At 54.3% G+C, this 16,276-nt stretch overlaps 2 protein-coding genes across 2 annotated transcripts in view; both read left to right on the forward strand.

The window, feature by feature from the left end:
- Positions 1–13,761, forward strand: part of FCGRT (Fc fragment of IgG receptor and transporter) — a 15,513-nt gene extending 1,752 nt beyond the window's left edge. The window contains exons 2-6 of the mRNA XM_007943013.1: positions 42–293; positions 803–1,078; positions 11,865–12,134; positions 13,354–13,467; positions 13,652–13,761. Of these exons, the coding sequence (XP_007941204.1) occupies positions 42–293; positions 803–1,078; positions 11,865–12,134; positions 13,354–13,467; positions 13,652–13,761 (1,022 nt within the window). The remainder of the gene's footprint in view (positions 1–41; positions 294–802; positions 1,079–11,864; positions 12,135–13,353; positions 13,468–13,651) is intronic.
- A 1,244-nt stretch (positions 13,762–15,005) lies between these two features.
- The window catches only part of RCN3 (reticulocalbin 3), a 12,099-nt gene continuing 10,828 nt past the window's right edge, over positions 15,006–16,276 (forward strand). The window contains exon 1 of the mRNA XM_007942841.2: positions 15,006–15,247. Within this exon, the coding sequence (XP_007941032.1) occupies positions 15,006–15,247 (242 nt within the window). The remainder of the gene's footprint in view (positions 15,248–16,276) is intronic.

Here is a 16,276-nt window from a genome sequence, read left to right on the forward strand (position 1 = left end):
CCTGTCCCCCACCGTCTGTGCACCCCGCCCATCTCCCGCAGACAGTCGCCTCGCCCTCCTGTACCACCTCACTGCTGTGTCGGCCCCTGCTCCGGGGACTCCTGCCTTCTGGGCCACGGGCTGGCTGGGCCCACAGCAGTACCTGCGCTACAGCAACGTGCGGTCCGAGGCTGAACCGTGTGGGGCGTGGATCTGGGAAGACCAGGTGTCCTGGTATTGGGAGAAGGAGACCACCGACCTGCGGAGCAAGGAGAAGCTCTTCCTGGAAGCTCTCGGCGTCCTGGGGAGAGATGGTGAGGCCTGGGCCTGGGCCGCCGAGGGCGGAGGAGGCTGGGGGTCGGGACTCCTTGGTCCAGGGGAGGAGGGGGTTGGGGGCCTGGATCCGAGGGAAGAAGGGGCTAGACTGCAGGTCCAAGGGTGGAGGGCTGGGGCTTGGACCCTGGGTCCGAGGGAGGAGGGGGCCGGAGGCCTAGGTCTGAGGGAGGAGGGCTGTAGGCCTGGACTCCTGGATATGAGCGAGGGGGGCTGGGGACGGGGACCCCCAGTGAAAGGGGAGAGGGTCCTGGACCCTGGGTCCAAAGGAAGAGGGCTGGGGGCCTGGGTCTGAGGTGGGGGGGGCGGGGGCCTGACCCCATGTCTGAGGGAGAAGGGCTGCAGGCCCAGGGCTGAGGGACAAGGGGCTGGGGGCCTGGACTCCCGCGTCTGAGGGAGAGACGGCTGAGCGGTCTGTATTCCCAGGTCTGGGGTGGAGGGGTTGTGGGTCAGGCCATCCGGGCCCTGCTCACCCACATGCGGCCCCCAGAGCCCCTGACCCTTCAGGGACTGCTTGGCTGTGAGCTGGGCCCAGACAACGTCTCAATACCCACGGCCAAGTTTGCCCTGAATGGCGAGGAGTTCATGACCTTCCTCCCCAAGCCGGGGGAGTGGAGTGGGGAGTGGCCTGAGGTGGCAGCCATCAAGAACCTGTGGATGAAGGAGGACGAGGTGGTCAACAAGGAGAGAGCCTTCCTGCTCAGCTCCTGTCCCCAGCGGCTGCTGGGCCACCTGGAGAGAGGCCGCGGGAACCTCGAATGGAAGGGTGAGGAGCCCCTTGAATCGCTCTTGCTTGGTCTGCCCGCCTACGAATCGGGGTCCACATTCCAGCCCCATGACCCGACTGACCATTCCCCATCTAAGCCACGTCCTTCCTCTGAGCATCTGTTCATGCTGCTCCCCTGGCCTAGAACACCCTTCCTGCCTCATCCCAGTTAGATTTTAAGGCCCAGGCTGAATATCACTTCCTCTGAGAAGTCTTCTTCCAACTCAGTTGTTCCCTTCCCAGAGGCCTCCAGGCCTACGTTCATCCAGCAGACAGCTGAGTGAACATCACCTGCCTATTTGATAACAGGAAGGATTATAATTGAGGCTTTGCAGGTGTGTGGACCCTGGGTGGTACAAACAACACAAACGAATAACCAAAAGGTTGGCGGTTTGCACCCAGCCAACAGCACTGCAGAGGAAAAGCCTGGTGATCTGCTTCCTTAAAGATTAAACCAAACCAAACTCACTGCAGTTGATTCCAACTCACAGCGCCCCTAGAGGACAGAGTGGAACTGCCCCACAGGGTCTCCAAGGCTGTCATCTTTACAGAAGCAGACTGGCACATCTTTCTTCTACAGAATAGCTAGTGGGTTCGAACCGCCCACCCTTCAGTGAGTAGCCCAGCGTTTAACCACTGCACCACCTGGGCTCCTTTCCTTAAAGATTACAGCCAAGAAGCCCTATGGAACAGTTCTAGTCTCTAACACAGAGAGTCACTGTGAGTCAGAATCAACTCAAAGGCATTGGGTTATTTGTAGGTCAGATGATGGTCTTGTGATAGTAATTTTAAGCTGTTATTGTTGTAATATGCCGTCAAGTCGATTCCAACTCATAGCAACCCCTCCTTGGGTTTCCAAGGTTTCACTACAGAAGTAGATTGCCCCATCTTCCTTCTGAAGAGTGGCTGGTGGGTTTGAACCGCCAGCCTTCTGGTTAACAGTCAAATGCCTTAGGCACTACACCACCAGAGCTCCTAATTTTAAGTTAACCCTTACCAACTAGAGGGCAGTGCTAACCCATAGGTTGGGGGTTTGAGTCCAGAGGTGCTTCAACAGAAAGGCATGGCAATCTACGTCCCCAAAATGCAGCCATTGAAAAGCCTGTGAAGCACAGTTCTAACACACGGGGAGTTGCAATGAGTCAGAATCATGCACGCAACGGCTGCTGATAGAATTATACCCGGAATGTGCTGTGTTGGGGTGTTCCCAGAGCGGCTGGGTCTGAGGCGGGGTGGAGAGGGCCAGGTGAGGGCTTCAGGGTAGTAGGAGTGACCAGGGGTTGATTATGGTTGAGGGTCATGGGTTGAGGGCCTGTGGGGGTGGGGGAACAGTCATTCCAAGCCCTGGGCAAAGAGAGGGGAGGGGCGCCATGTTGACCCTCTTGCAGCTCCCAGGCTGCCGGGAAAGACAGATGTCCAAGGGAGAGTGGCCCAAGTGTTAATTGCGTGGAGTGCGAAGGAGACGGGATCTAACCAAGTGGCTTTCCTTTGATTGTTCTGTTTCCTTTTTAATCGTGGGAAATTGCAAACCATCTATAAACAGCAGAACGGGATCGTGCTGCCCCCCCAACCCCGTGAATCCCCGTCACTGATTTTCAGCCGTGATCGGCCCATGATCGTTCTTTGTTGTCCGGTCTCTCCCACTTCCCCATTCCACCACACACTCAGCTCTGGTAAATTGCAGACACCCACAGTGTTTTTACCTGTCAAGACTTCAGTATGTAGCTATTGGGTAAATGCATTTTACAAACATTTATAACCCCACACCTTTACCTGGAGCCCCCATGGCGCAGTGATGAAGGGCTTGGCATTTCAAACACACCCAGCGGCCCGAGAAAGAGGACCAGGCTGTCGGCTTCCTTAAGATGAAACCAAAACCAAACCTTTGTTGCTGTCTACCTGAGTCTGACTCAAAGCAACTCTAGAGACGGTAAAACTGCCCCGTACAGTTTCCAAGGCTGTCTTTTTTTTTTTTTTTTTGCTTTTTCTTGTGATTTGGGTTGAGGTTCACAGACCAAATCAGTTTTTCGTTCAGTCATTTTGTGTCGTGTCGTTGATCATGGGCCCCTCTATGTCACACCACTCGCCCTTCAGTGTTTCTTGTGTTCGTTCCTCCTTCTCCCCCAACCCTCCCTCTGTCTGAACTTTGTCCTCGGGCAGACGCTGCCCTTTGGATCCTTAGTGGTTGCTTGTTCGAAGGAGGCCCTCGTGTTATTTCTCACCTTCAACACCTGTCCGTTGTTTGACTGAAAATCCAGGTGTAGGCGTGAGATCGGTTTCAGGGTTGAAGAGTGACCAAGGGGGTCGTCTTCGGGGTTCCACCGGTCACTGTCTGTCCAGTGAGCCTGCTCTTTGTTTATGATTTTGAGTTTCGCCCCACATTTTTCTCCCACTCCATCCAGGACCTCCTGTTGCGATCCCTGTCAGAGTGGCTGGTGGTGGTAGCCGGGCACCATCTAGTTCATCTGCTCTTGGGGTCCTGGTGGCTGAGGTTCGCGTGAGCCCTCTTCCCTTCTTTGCCCTAGACAAGGAGAGGCCAATAGTTGCACCTTAGATGGCCACTCACAAGCTTTTCTTTTCTTTTTAATTTTTATTTTTATTGTGACTCGGGTAAAAGTTTTCAGAGCAGGCTCATTTTCCATGTAACAGTTCAGACACATTTTGTTTCATGACATTGATTGCAGTCCCCACCGTGTAACAGCACTCACCCCGCTTCTCCCTGTGTCCTTCTCCGTGTCTCTCTTTCTTTCCTCTGTGTCCGTCTTTCGTATACATTCCGACCCCCTGAGCTATCTCCTGGTGCAAACACCGGCCTTCCGTTCTCCCATGATTGGTCGTTCTAGGGAGTGTCTCCACCTCATGGAAATGTTCATCCTACATGCCTGTTGTTTGGCTGGAAGCCGCTACAGTGAGTTCAATTCCAGACCTGAAGGGTAACTAGGGGCTGTAGTCTCAGGGGTGTCTCACCAGGCTCTATCAGACCAGCAAACCTGTTTTTTTTTTAATGATTTTAAATGTTGTTCCACGTTGTTCTCCCGCTCTATCCAGGATCTCCTGCACTGATCCCTTTCTGAGTGGTTGACAGTAGTAGCTGGGCACCATCTAGTTCTTCTGGTCTCATGGGCGTGTAGGCTGAGGTTCACACGGTCCACCGGTCTGTTGGGCTAATTATTCCCATGTGTCTGTGGTTTTCTTCATTCTTCTTTGCTCCAGATGAGGAGAGACCCATGTTGTGTCTAGATGGCCATTTGCAAGCTTTAAAAACGCCAGTCGCTACTCACCAAAGTAGGATGTGGAACAGTGTTCTTTTGAGCAGTACGTTACGCCAGTTGAGCTTGATGTCCCAGCAACCATGGTCCTGAGCCCGTGGGCCCGGTGGCTCACCTCCTCAAGGTGTTTGGCTGCACTCACAAGCTTTTTAAGACCCCAGCTGCTACGCACCAAAGCAGGTTGTAGAACATTTTCTTTGACCTTGATGTCCCCCGAGATTATAATCCTGAGCCATCCCTGCGCCGGAGCTAAGACTTCATCCCTGAAGGTGTTTGGTTACGGCTGAGACGTTTTCATGATTTCCCCGTTTGCTGGCCTGTATTCATAGATATATTTGCAGTGGATGTGAATCCACGTGTAAAACACCCTCTGTCAGACGTCCATATATTCATGGGCCTGCTCTCATTCCCTTCCACGTCTGTTCAGCTTGCGTGTCTATCTGTGTACACAGCGGGTTGTTGTAATTAATGTTCCTGCAGGATTGGGTGTGTAACAGTATTTACCTCTGTTGTCTTTGACACTGGGGTACCTCCCCTGTCTTCTCTGATCATTTGGCGCTGACCGCCCCCTTGCTGGATGTTGCCTTTCCCACGTTAACAGGTGTCTATCCTCTAGTTGGTGAAAGGCGATCTTTATGGAAGCCGATGGCCACATCTTTCTCCTCCAGAGCAGCTGGTGGGTTTGAACTGCCAGGCTTTGGGTTAGAAGCCTAGCAGCTGATCGCTTAGCCACTGCACCACAAGGGCTTTCTCCACAGAAAAGGTGTCCTGGTGGAACAGTAGTTAAAGCCAATAAATGAAAAGTCGGCGGTTCAAACCTACCAGCCGCGCTGGAGGAGGAGGATCTGGTAGTCGCCGTTCGTAAAGGTGACCAGAACACTGAACTCGCTGCTGTCAAGTTGATCCTGACTCATAGCAACCCCTCCTTGGGTTTCTGACGCGGTATCTCTACAGAAGTAGATTGTCCAGTCTTCCTTCCCAGGAGTGGCTGGTGGGTTTGAACTGCCAGCCTTCTGGTTAGCACTCAAGTGCCTTAGGCACTACACCACCAGAGCTCTCCCACAAAGATGACAGCCTTGGAAACCCTGTGGTGCAGTTCCACTCTGTCCTCCAGGGGCGCTGTGGGTCAGAATCAACCCCATGGCAAATGAGTTTGTTTTCTTGGTATAACAGGAATACATCTCGATGTCACCATGCATATTTAAACCCACTACCTCCATTGGGTTTCCAAGGGTGCAAATCTTTATGGAAGTAGATTGCCTCCTCTTCCTCCTGCCGAGCAGCTGGTGGGTTTGAACCACCGACCTCCTGGTTAGCAGCCAAATGTCATACCCACTACACCGCCAGAGCACTGCTTAATCTACACTGCCCAATGCGGTAGCCACGAGCTACATGTGACTATTAATAGTGAAATTCAATTTCAGAACTCAGTTCTTCTGTCCCACTAGCCCCATTTCAAAGTGCCTGATAGCCAGGCATTGCTGGTGGCTACTACAGTGGCCAGCACCTATACAGAACATGTCTATGACCACAGAAAGTTCTGCTGGCTAGTTTTGACATATATCCCCTATCCAATAGCCAAGCCTGTTGCAGCCAAGTTGATTCTGACTCATAGTAACCCTACAAGACAGAGTGGAACTGTCCCATAGGGTTTCCAAGTCTGTAATCCACGTCTTTGTCTTGAGGACTGGCTGGTGGATTCACACCTCCAACCTTTCAGTTAGTAGCTAAGTGCTTTAACCTCTGTACCACCTGAGCACCTTTTCTTAAGCTTAAAAAAAAAAAGCAAATCCATTGCTGTGGCGTTGATTCTGACTCACAGCGACCCTAAAGGACAGAGTAGAACTGTTGTTGTTATGTGTCATTGAGTCATAGTGACCCCTCCTTGGGTTTGCCAAGCAGTATCGCTACGGAAGTAGATTGCCCAACCTTCCTTCCAAGGAGTGGCTGGTGGGTTGAACCGCCAGCCTTCTGGTTAGCAGTCAAATGCTTTAGGCACTATGCCACCAGAGCTCCCAGAGTAGAACTATCCATGGCATATCCAAAGAATTGTGGTGTTGGCAAAGAATATTGGACGTTCTGTGGACTGTTAGCAGAATGAACAAATCCGTCTTGAAAGAAGCACAGCCAGGGTGCTCCTTTGAAGCGAGACTGGCAGCCTTCCTCTCTGGTCCTTTGTCCCTGGTACTTTGTCTGGATCAGTCCGTAGAGAAGGTGCTTGGGTCGTGGGGAAGGACCGGTCCCTAAGAGGGACATCATTCTGGGTCAAGGAGAGAGTCAGTGAACAGGGAGAAGACCCTCAGTGAGATGGGCTGACCCTGCAACTAGGGGTGCGTGGCAGTGGTTCGCGGGTGGCGCAGGGCTGGGCAGTGTTTTGTTCTGTTGTACACAGGGTCGCTGTGATTTGGTACTGACTCGACAGGCCCTAACAGTCTTTACAGAAGCAAACTGCCCCATCTGTCTCCCGCGGAGCAGATGGTGGGTTCGAACCGCTGACCTTTCAGCCGGCAGCCCAGCACTGAAGCACGTGCCGCCAGAGCTCCTTAACCTCCTGCATTCGGGTGGTGCATTTGTTATAACTGATGAGCTAATACGATACTTTGTTATCAGCTTGGATCCACAGTTTAGTCAGGAATCCCTGGGTGGCATGAGCCATTAAGTGCTCAACTAGTAGCCGAAGGGTTGGCTGTTCGAGCCCCCCCGGAGGCACCTGGCATTCTGATTGAGAAGGTCACAGCCTTGAATGCTTATGGGGCAGTTCTGCTCTGCACACAGGGGGCGTCATGCGTTGGCATCAACCAGACGGCAGCTAACCACCACCACTCTGTTCCCGCTCTGGTGTCGCACAGCTCTGTAATGTTGTTTTCAAAGAATGTATTTTGTTGTTGTTGAGAATATATACAGCAAGGACACACCCATTCACGTTGCTCCACACGCTTCTGCACAATCAAGTTCAGTTGTGCAACCATCCTCATCCCCCTTCTGAGCTGTGCCTTCTCCACAACTCACTGCCCCCGAAGGTTCCCATCTAACCTTTCGAGTTGCTGTTGTCAATTCGATCCCATTTGTTGGGATTGTTAGGGGCCGTCAAGTTGGTTCCGACTCCTAGTGACCCTGTATGTAGACAGTTCTTAAGAGACCGTAATGCTCAGGGCAGACTTCTTTTACTAGGTAAGCTACACTATTGTTTAGTTTGAGGAAGACTTCGGGGGATGTTTCTGGACGAGGGTTGGAAGATAATCTCGGCAATAGTTTTGGGGCTTCATCCAGGCCCCCATGAAGCAGCCCTGTGGGTTTGGACAAACACGTAATGTCATGTGTGCACCACGGCATTATCATGGAGAGGAGTTTCGCTGCCTTAAAAATGCCCCGTGCTCCAGCTGCTCCTCCCTCCCTCGACTTCCCCGACTGCTTCCTCAGCTCCTGGCAACCACTGATCTTTTCACTGGCTGCAGTGTTGCCTTTCCCAAAATGCCCTGTACGTGGAATCGTGCAGCACGTAGCCTTTGCAGACTGGCTTCTTCCACTACCATTCTGCTGTTAGCTGCTATCAAGTCGGTGCTGACTCATGGCGTCCTTACGGAGTGTTGCCCGGCCTACGGATCTCCATGATCTCTGCTGCGTCTGAGCCCGTTACAGCCATTGTGTCCGTTCAGCTCATTGACGGTTTCCCTGAGCAACATGCATTTGAGGTGCCTCCGTGTCTTTCCGTGCTGTGATCACGCATTTCTCTTTACCGCTGACTAATACTCCATGGTACAGGATGTCTCACGCTCTGTTTATCCGTTCCCTGTCCACCTGTCTCTGCAGTGTGTTTCTTTTCTTTTTTTTTTTCTGGTTATGAAAAAGTTGTGCACTTTGAACACTGATGGGGGATCTTCGTCTTTGGGTTGTTTCTATTTTAAATTCCAGTTAGAAGGTAGATAACAAAACATTTGCCATTTCAACCATCTGTAGGTGTGAGGTACTGCGATTTGAACATGCACCGTCTCCATTGTCTTTCACTCTGTTGGTTTCCTTGCCTCATTTATTTTTTTCTTGAAGTGTTTGCTTTGAGGATAGCGAGTCCTTCTTCCTGTCGCACTTGCCGCAGGCTGGGTTCTGCTGGTGGTGCTCCTGCTAACTGCAGTGTTGCTGAACATGGTTGTCTGTGCCCTGTTTGTCTTGTGAACCGGTAGCCACATCAGGAGACTTGATTAGCCTCTGGTCCAGTTGTCATGGCCACAACACTTTCCGGGTGGCGTGTATGACTTAGCCATACAATGCATCTCATGCATCGTGTGAGTTGGCTGGTCGAGTTCGTTTTCTTCCCCTGTGGGGACATCCAGTTGACCCAGCACTGGTTGCAAAGACTAGCCCTCTCCCGGCTGCCAGTGTCTCCCCTCCGTCCCATCCCTCCCCAGAGCTCAGCTCCAGAAAGGTCTTAGGGGACCCAGGGCTCACTCTGTCCCTCCCCCTCACACAGCACTCCTGGGGCTCTCCAGGTCGCTCCTGGCACTCGAGGCTGTACGTGGGGTGCACCCTCAGTGCATCTCCTCAGCTTCACGTCTCTCCAGTCAGCCCCACGGGTCCCCGTCTCCAGTCAGCCACACGGGTCCCCACTGACTTGTCAGTTGCCCTCTAGTGGATTCTGACCTCGTGTGTTACAGACTAGACCCACTCCATAGGGGCTTCTGGACTGTCATTTCTTTTCAATCCAAACTGTGTTTACTGGGGTCATTTCCCTCTCATCTTGATTCAGCATGCTTTTAGTGCTGCTTCCTTCTGAAGGAGCAACCCTCTGTGAGCCTTGCGTTTCCTCCTGGAGCAGCCCACACGCACAGCTGCTGTCTGTGCACGGGACGTGACTCACAGCATCGAGGGCATTTCCCACCCGTGAAGGGGAGACTAGGGCTTTGCCCCGGGCGCTGCTTCGTGTGTTTGCTCTCCTCCTCTGGAGAGGGATGGAGGAGGTCCCTTGTGAGAGGTCATCCCGCTGGAAAGGCTTCTTGGCTGCCATCTTGGGGGAAGCAGATCACCAGGGCTTCTCTTCCGCGGCACCATCGCTGTTGGGTTGTTGTGTGCCGTCCAGTCAGACCCGACTCATAGCGATCCCTCCCTGGGTTTCCAAGGCGGTATCACTACAGAAGTAGATTGCCCCAACCTTCCTTCCAAGGAGTGGCTGGTGGGTTTGAACCGCCAGCCCTCTGGTTAGCAGTCAAGTGCCTTAGGCACTACGCTACCAGAGCTCCACATGGCACCATTGGGTGGATTCAAACTGTCAACCTTCAGGTTAGCACTTGAGCATAGGGGCAGCTGACCCAGCATGATTTGTTGAGTAGACCAAGCACATAAACACTGAATTACAATGGAGGTTTGTCACAAAGTCGGTGTGGATTTGCGTCTAGAGTATTCTGTTGATCTCTCAGTCTGTCCTGGTACCAATACTTCACTCCTCTCAATTGGTTTGGCTATTCCATGGTGAGAAGCTCTGGTAGTGTAGTGCCTAAGGCACTTGACTGCTAACCAGAAGGCTGGCGGTTCAAACCCACCAGCCAGTCCTCAGAAGGAAGGTTGGGCAATCTACTTCCGTAGTGATACCACCTCGGCAACCCAAGGAGGGGTCACTATGAGTTGGGGCCCACTCGATGGCACACAACACAACAACATTCTGTGTTGTGAGTTGTCTGGGTTTATTTTTCTTTTTAAATATTGTCTTGGTGATTTTAGCACATTTGCATTTTAGAATCACGCATATCAGCTTCCACCAAAAGAATCCTGTTGGGATTAGGATTGTGATCTAATTGAATCGATGGATCCAAATAGGGAGAGCTGACATATTAACAGTATTCAATCCTCTAATCCACCAACATGGTTGAACCCTTCCTTTATACAACTCTTCTTTAACTGTTCGCAGTCATATTGCGTAGTTTTCAGTAGCGAGGTCTTACATATCTTTGGTTAACATTTATCCTAAGTATCTGCTATTTTTTGATGCTAACTGTAGATGGGGCTCAGGGGATGGCCTCGGGCCTAAGGCAGTGGCCTACCAAGTGGAAGGCCGGCGGTTCAAACCCACCAGCCGCTCCCCGCCAGGTAGACCAGGCCATCTTTTTCTGGACTCAGCCCTCCTCAGAAACCCAAGGAGGGTTCACTAGGAGTCCGATCCACAACATGCCAGTCACTGGGGAGGTGTTCTTTCTAGGAACTCTGGTAGCGTGGTGCCTAAGGCATTTGACTGCTAACGAGAAGGCTGGCAGTTCAAACCCACCAGCCACTCCTTGGAAGGAAGGTTGGGCAATCTACTTCCGTACAGATACCACCTTGGAAACCCAAGTAGGGGTCGCTATGAGTTGGGTCCAACTCAACGGCACATAACAACAACTGTAAATGGCATTAAACATTTTTATTTTTCAATTGTTTGGAGCTAATTTGAGGTCTCTGGCACAAAAGGTGTTTGTTAGCTACTAACCTAAAGCTCGGGGGGTTGAACCCACCCACCACGACCACAGAAGAAAGGCCTGGTAACCTGCTTCCTTAGAGATTATGGCCAAGACTTATGCCCTATGGGGCAGTTCCATTCTGTAACTCCCGGTGTCACCAGGAGTCGGAGTCAATCTGGTGGCAGTGGGCTGATTGTTGGTTGCTGGGTAATTGATAGAAAAGCTATTGATTTATATATATTGACCTTGGATCCTAGTGGCATAGTAGTTAAGCGCTCAGCTGTTAACCAAAATGTCAAGGATTCCAGCCCACTGGCCACTAGTGGAAGAAAGATGGGGCATTCTGCTTCCTTTAAGATTACAGCGTAGGAAATCCTATGGGGCAGTTCTACTCGAGTCAGAATCAATTCACTGGCAAATGGTTGGGTTTTGGTTTTATTTAAACACGTCTATGGAAGGAGGAAGGGGCTCTGGTGGCACATTGCCTAAGGCGTCTGACAGCTAACCGGAAGGTTGGTGGTTCAAACCCACTGGCCAGTCCTCAGAGGGAAGACTGGGCAATCTACTTCTGTAAAGATTTACCATCTCGGAAACCCAAAGGGGGTTGCCATGAGTCAGAGTCAACTGAATGGCAGTGAGTTTGGTGGCACAGTGGTTAAAGCATTGGACTGCTAACCAAAAGGTGAGTGGTTCAAACCTACCAGGTGTTCCGTGGCAGAAAGATGAGGGCAGTCCTTAAGGACTGACAGTCTTGGACACCATATGGGGCAATTCTCCTTTGTCCTATAGGGTGGCTGTGAGTCACAATGGACTTAGTGGGTTTGGTGTTTTTAGGTATGAAAGAAGGAATGGGTGAGAGATGGGATTCTGAGGGAGAGACCCACGGGTGGGATAGGTGCCCACCCCCGAAGCCTTCCCTGTCTCCCCACTGTGTCCTCCAGGCTCAGCCGGCTCAGCGCGGGCGCATGGCAGGTGTGGCCCTGCTGGGTGTGGGGGGAGGGCTGGGCTCCTGTTCCTTTCCAGCCCTGTCCCGGGCCGCTGCGTCCACTCCACGGCTGGGCTCGGCACTCAGCCCTGTCTGCTGTCTGTCTGCAGAGCCGCCCTCCATGCGCCTGAAGGCGCGACCCAGCAGCCCTGGCTTCTCCGAGCTGACCTGCAGCGCCTTCTCCTTCTACCCGCCGGAGCTGCAGCTGCGCTTCCTGCGCAACGGGCTGGCCGTCGGCTCCGGGGAGGGCGACTACGGCCCGAACGGCGATGGCTCCTTCCACGCCTGGTCATCACTACAAGTCAAAAGCGGCGAGGAGCACCACTACCGCTGCGTCGTGCAGCACGCGGGGCTACAGCAGCCCCTCACGGTCGAGCTGGGTGAGGCCCTGCCTGGCGGCCAGCCTCCCGATTTCCGGTGGCCCACCGCTGCAACAGGTTCTCCTGAATCTCACTGCCTTGTGCCCCAAATCGTGGAGTAGATTACCATGCATAGCGACCCTGCGGGACAGACTGGAACTGCCCCCTAGGGTTGCCAAGGCTGCAAATCTTAATGGACTCACAGCGCCCCTAGAGGACAGAGTGGAGCTGCCCCACAGGGTCCCCAAGGCTGTCAGTCTTTACAGAAGCAAAGCCCAAACCACACCCACTGCGGTGGAGTCCATTCTGACCCACAGCGCCCCTAGAGGACAGAGTCCACAGGGTCTCCTAGGCTGTCAGTCTTTACAGAAGCAAAGCCCAAACCAAACTCACTGCAGGGAGTCAATAACTCACTCACAGCGCCCCTAGAGGACAGAGTGGAACTGCACCACAGAGTTTACAAGGCTGTGGATCTTTACAGCAGCAAAGCCCAAACCAAACCCACTGTGGTGGAGTCCATTCTGACTCACAGCGCCCCTAGAGGACAGAGTGGAACTGCACCACAGGGTTTGCTTTCCACCGCTGAAAATCTTTCCGGAAGCAGATATCAACAGCTTTCTCTTGCAGAGTGGGAGTGGGTTTGAACTGCTGACTTCTGGTTAGCAGCCATGTGCTTTTAGCCAGTGGGCCACCAGGGCTCCTTGCCATGTGTCCACAGCTTTCTATCCTGTGTTGCTTGTCCTCTGCAAGTCTGACTGCCTTCCACCCTGCTGCTGGGTCCCACTGTGTGTGACCACCTAGTGACCTCTCTGGGCAGTCTTCTCTGAGCCTGGTCCCCTTCAGCCTCACTGCTGCTGGTCCTTCCTGTGGCCAACCACCTTCCATCCTGCTGCGGGTGGACTTCCTGGAGTGTGGTCAGTCACTGCCCACTTCTGCCAACTCTTGCCAAGGCTGACCATCTGCTGCCTGCTCCTGCCAGTCTTCCCCGAGTCTGACCTTGCGCTGCTCCATGCCTGCCCATCCTCCAAGTTGGAACACCACAGGCCTCTTGGCCAGTGTGACCACCATTCCTTGCTACAGCTGGTCCCTCCATCCGGCCTGGGGACAGTCTGCTCAGGGCATCCCCTGACACCTCAGTGCAGGGATCGCTAAGGCTGGGTGGTGCGGGAGGCCCCATTCCCAGTCCGGGCTCCTCGGGGTACAGGGTCCATTCACCGTCTCGTGCCTTCTCCGGCTGCAGAGTCATCAGCCAGGTCTGCAGTGCCTGTGGTTGGGATCGTGGTCGGCATCGTGCTGCTCATCGCGGCAGCGACGGGAGGAGCTCTGCTGTGGAGGAGGAGGGGGGGGCTGCCAGGTGTGAGGCGGGAGGGGAGGAGCCTCAAGAGGGGGGCAAGGAGCCAGAGAGGGCGACGGAGACCCTGGTGTGGGGGGAGACCCAGAGGGAGGGGGACAGAGACCCAGAGAACGTCCATGGAGGAGGGATAGGCCAAAAGAGGATTTCAGGACAACCTGATGACCCCCTGTTCCTCTCTCCGCAGTCCCTTGGATCTCCTTCCGGGGCGACGATGTCGGTGCCCTCTTGTGCAGTCCTGGCCTGCCCCAGGAGGCCGACTCTCAGGATACAAACTCATTGACGGGCACTGCCTGACCAGCCTCCGTTCTGATCGCCACCATTTAATGTCGTCGGGGCCCTTTCATGCTGTGAGACCTCAGGATGGAATCCTGGCATCTCTGAGCCTCCAGAAGGAGTCAGGGCCCAGCGGCCCCCCTCTGGACCCCCCCTCCCCATCTCCTGTGGCCTCCGTGTCCCCCTCCCCCATCTGGGGAGCGCTTTTCCATTTCCCCATATATGATTTTGGGCCCGAATTGGCTGTGTTCTCTTCATTTCAAGTGTTGGGAGGGCGGTTTGGGAAGGGAGCTGGTGGAAGAACTGGGCTTCAAATCTCACCTGCAGCTGACTAACGGCCGTGGCACACGGAATGCAATTTCAAATACCAGGTCACACATTTTCCACAAACCAGTGCCCGCCCTTTGCCAGCCGTTTTTAAGAGTTCTGGGCTGAATCTGACCTCAATCCTTGCTGGAGAGGAGTTTCCTCTTTGAGGGGAGGGGCTGTCTGCCTTGGGGACCAGTCCAGCGTCCTGAGAAGAGAAATGGACAAAAAATACATTTCCCAGGAGGCTTCGCGGCCAGGACAACTTGGAGGTGGTCGCCCCGGGAGCCCCGAGGCTTCCTGGGAGTTGTAGTTCGCTTCAGCCCCGTCGTTTCAGAGTCACCTGCCCCGCCTGCCCTGGGAAGGGGTGGGGCCCAGCCTCGCGGGGCGCGCTTTCCGTTGTGGACGTGGCGAGGGTCGCCCGCGGCCTGGCAGGCGCTCATTGGCCCCGCCTCTCGGGGTCCTCGCGCGCTCCCATTGGTCCGTGGGCGCGGCCGGAGGCGGGGCCAGGCTGGAGAGCGGCCAAACGGGGCATCTTTGGGACACACTGAACGGAGCTTGGAGAGGGAAGGCTGGCTGCATAACGGGGTAAAGGGGTGTGAGGGGTGCCCAAGGAGGGCGGTTCGGGTCGAAGATCACCGTCCAGGTCGAAGGCGACCCCCGGGAGTCTGCCTGGGCTCTCTCTGTCCACTACCCCACCCTCACTTTGCGTGGGACATGCGCCACGTCTTAGCCTGGGGGGTCCCCTTATTTGTGGTTCTGGAACCCCTGTGGACTCCCTCAGAAGATGAGGTCCCCGTGCTGGTTATAGCTCTGAGAACCCCTTGTGCTCATCTCCACACCTTTCTGAGGCCAGACCTTTACAGCCTGCCTTGGCCCACTCTCCTGCTCCCCCAAAATCCTCCTGCCCTCTTCCCTCCGACCCCTGACCGCTGGCCTCCAACCCTCCGCAGGGACTGATGATGTGGCAAAGATCACTGCTGGTGCTGGTGCTGCTGCTGGGGCGGGGGGCCCAGGGGAAGCCGTCTCCCGACGCAGGCCCTCATGGCCAGGGGAGGGTGCACCAGGCGGCCCCCCTGAGCGACGCCCCTCATGACGACGCTCACGGGAACTTTCAGTACGACCATGAGGCTTTCTTGGGACGGGAAGTGGCCAAAGAATTCGACCAGCTCAGCCCTGAGGAAAGCCAAGCCCGTCTGGGGTAAGAGTGATATGGGGGTCCTAGTGGGGTGCAGTGCTAGGGGCGCCGGGACAGAGAGCTTGGAACACTGATGTGGAGACAGAAGCGGGGCACGGGGAGAAATGGAGTGGGCCTTGGTTCTTGCAGCGAATCGGCAGTGGAAGCCTACCTCCCCTCCTCAGGCAAAACGAAATTAAGAATTCAGGCCTCAAGATAAGTCCTTTGAAAACGTGAAGATCTAGATTCAGCTCCTGTCCCCTGAGTCTCTCTTTGTTCTTTTGCCCCAGACCCCTTCCCTGTCTGAGCCTCAGTTTCTTGTTCTTTCAATGGGTCATCCGTGTTCCTTGGCAAGGGGCTGATGGGAAAAATCACAAAATTTGGCCTGGAAAGAGGACAGCCAAGGCAGGAAGCAGGCTGAGCCCCAAGTCCCAGGGTGGACTGGGTTGAGACGGGTCTCCCCACGAACCTGAGAGAGGCCTGGGCACCCTTGTACGAAGAGACAGGCAGAGTGGGCCTCGGCGCACGAGGCAGTGCCAGAGCCCATCCCTGCGTGCACGCCCACGGCAGCTCATTCATCCCACAAACGTCTGCTGAGCGCCCGCTGGGAGCCAGACTGGCAGAAATCCCTTCCCTCGTGCAGCGTGCGTTGTAGAGCAGACAGAACGACACATAAAAGCTTCAGTGCGTTAGAGAAAAATAGAGCAATAAAGAGTATGGAGGAGGGATGGGGAGGGGATTGCACTTTTAAACAGGAGGTTCACAGCAGGCCTGGAGGATGAGGTAACATTTAAGCCACGTGGGTGCCTGGGAATAGCATTCCAGGCAGATGGAACAGTGTGTACAAAGGCCCTGAGGCAGGGGCGGCCCTGGCATGACAGGAATAGCGAGGAGGCGAGTGTGGCTGGAACAGAATGAGCAAAGGGGCGGGCGGCAAGGAGAGGAAAACAATGAGGAACCACATCGTGCAGGGCCCTCTGAGTGAGCAGGGAGCCAGAGGCGGGTTCTCCTTAGAGGAGATGCATCGCTGTTTTAGGCCTTAACAGAATCTCT

The sequence above is a fragment of the Orycteropus afer genome, unplaced genomic scaffold (genome assembly GCF_000298275.1).
Source record: "Orycteropus afer afer isolate SDZICR_OR568_19922 unplaced genomic scaffold, OryAfe1.0 scaffold00099, whole genome shotgun sequence".
Classification (NCBI taxonomy): domain Eukaryota; kingdom Metazoa; phylum Chordata; class Mammalia; order Tubulidentata; family Orycteropodidae; genus Orycteropus; species Orycteropus afer.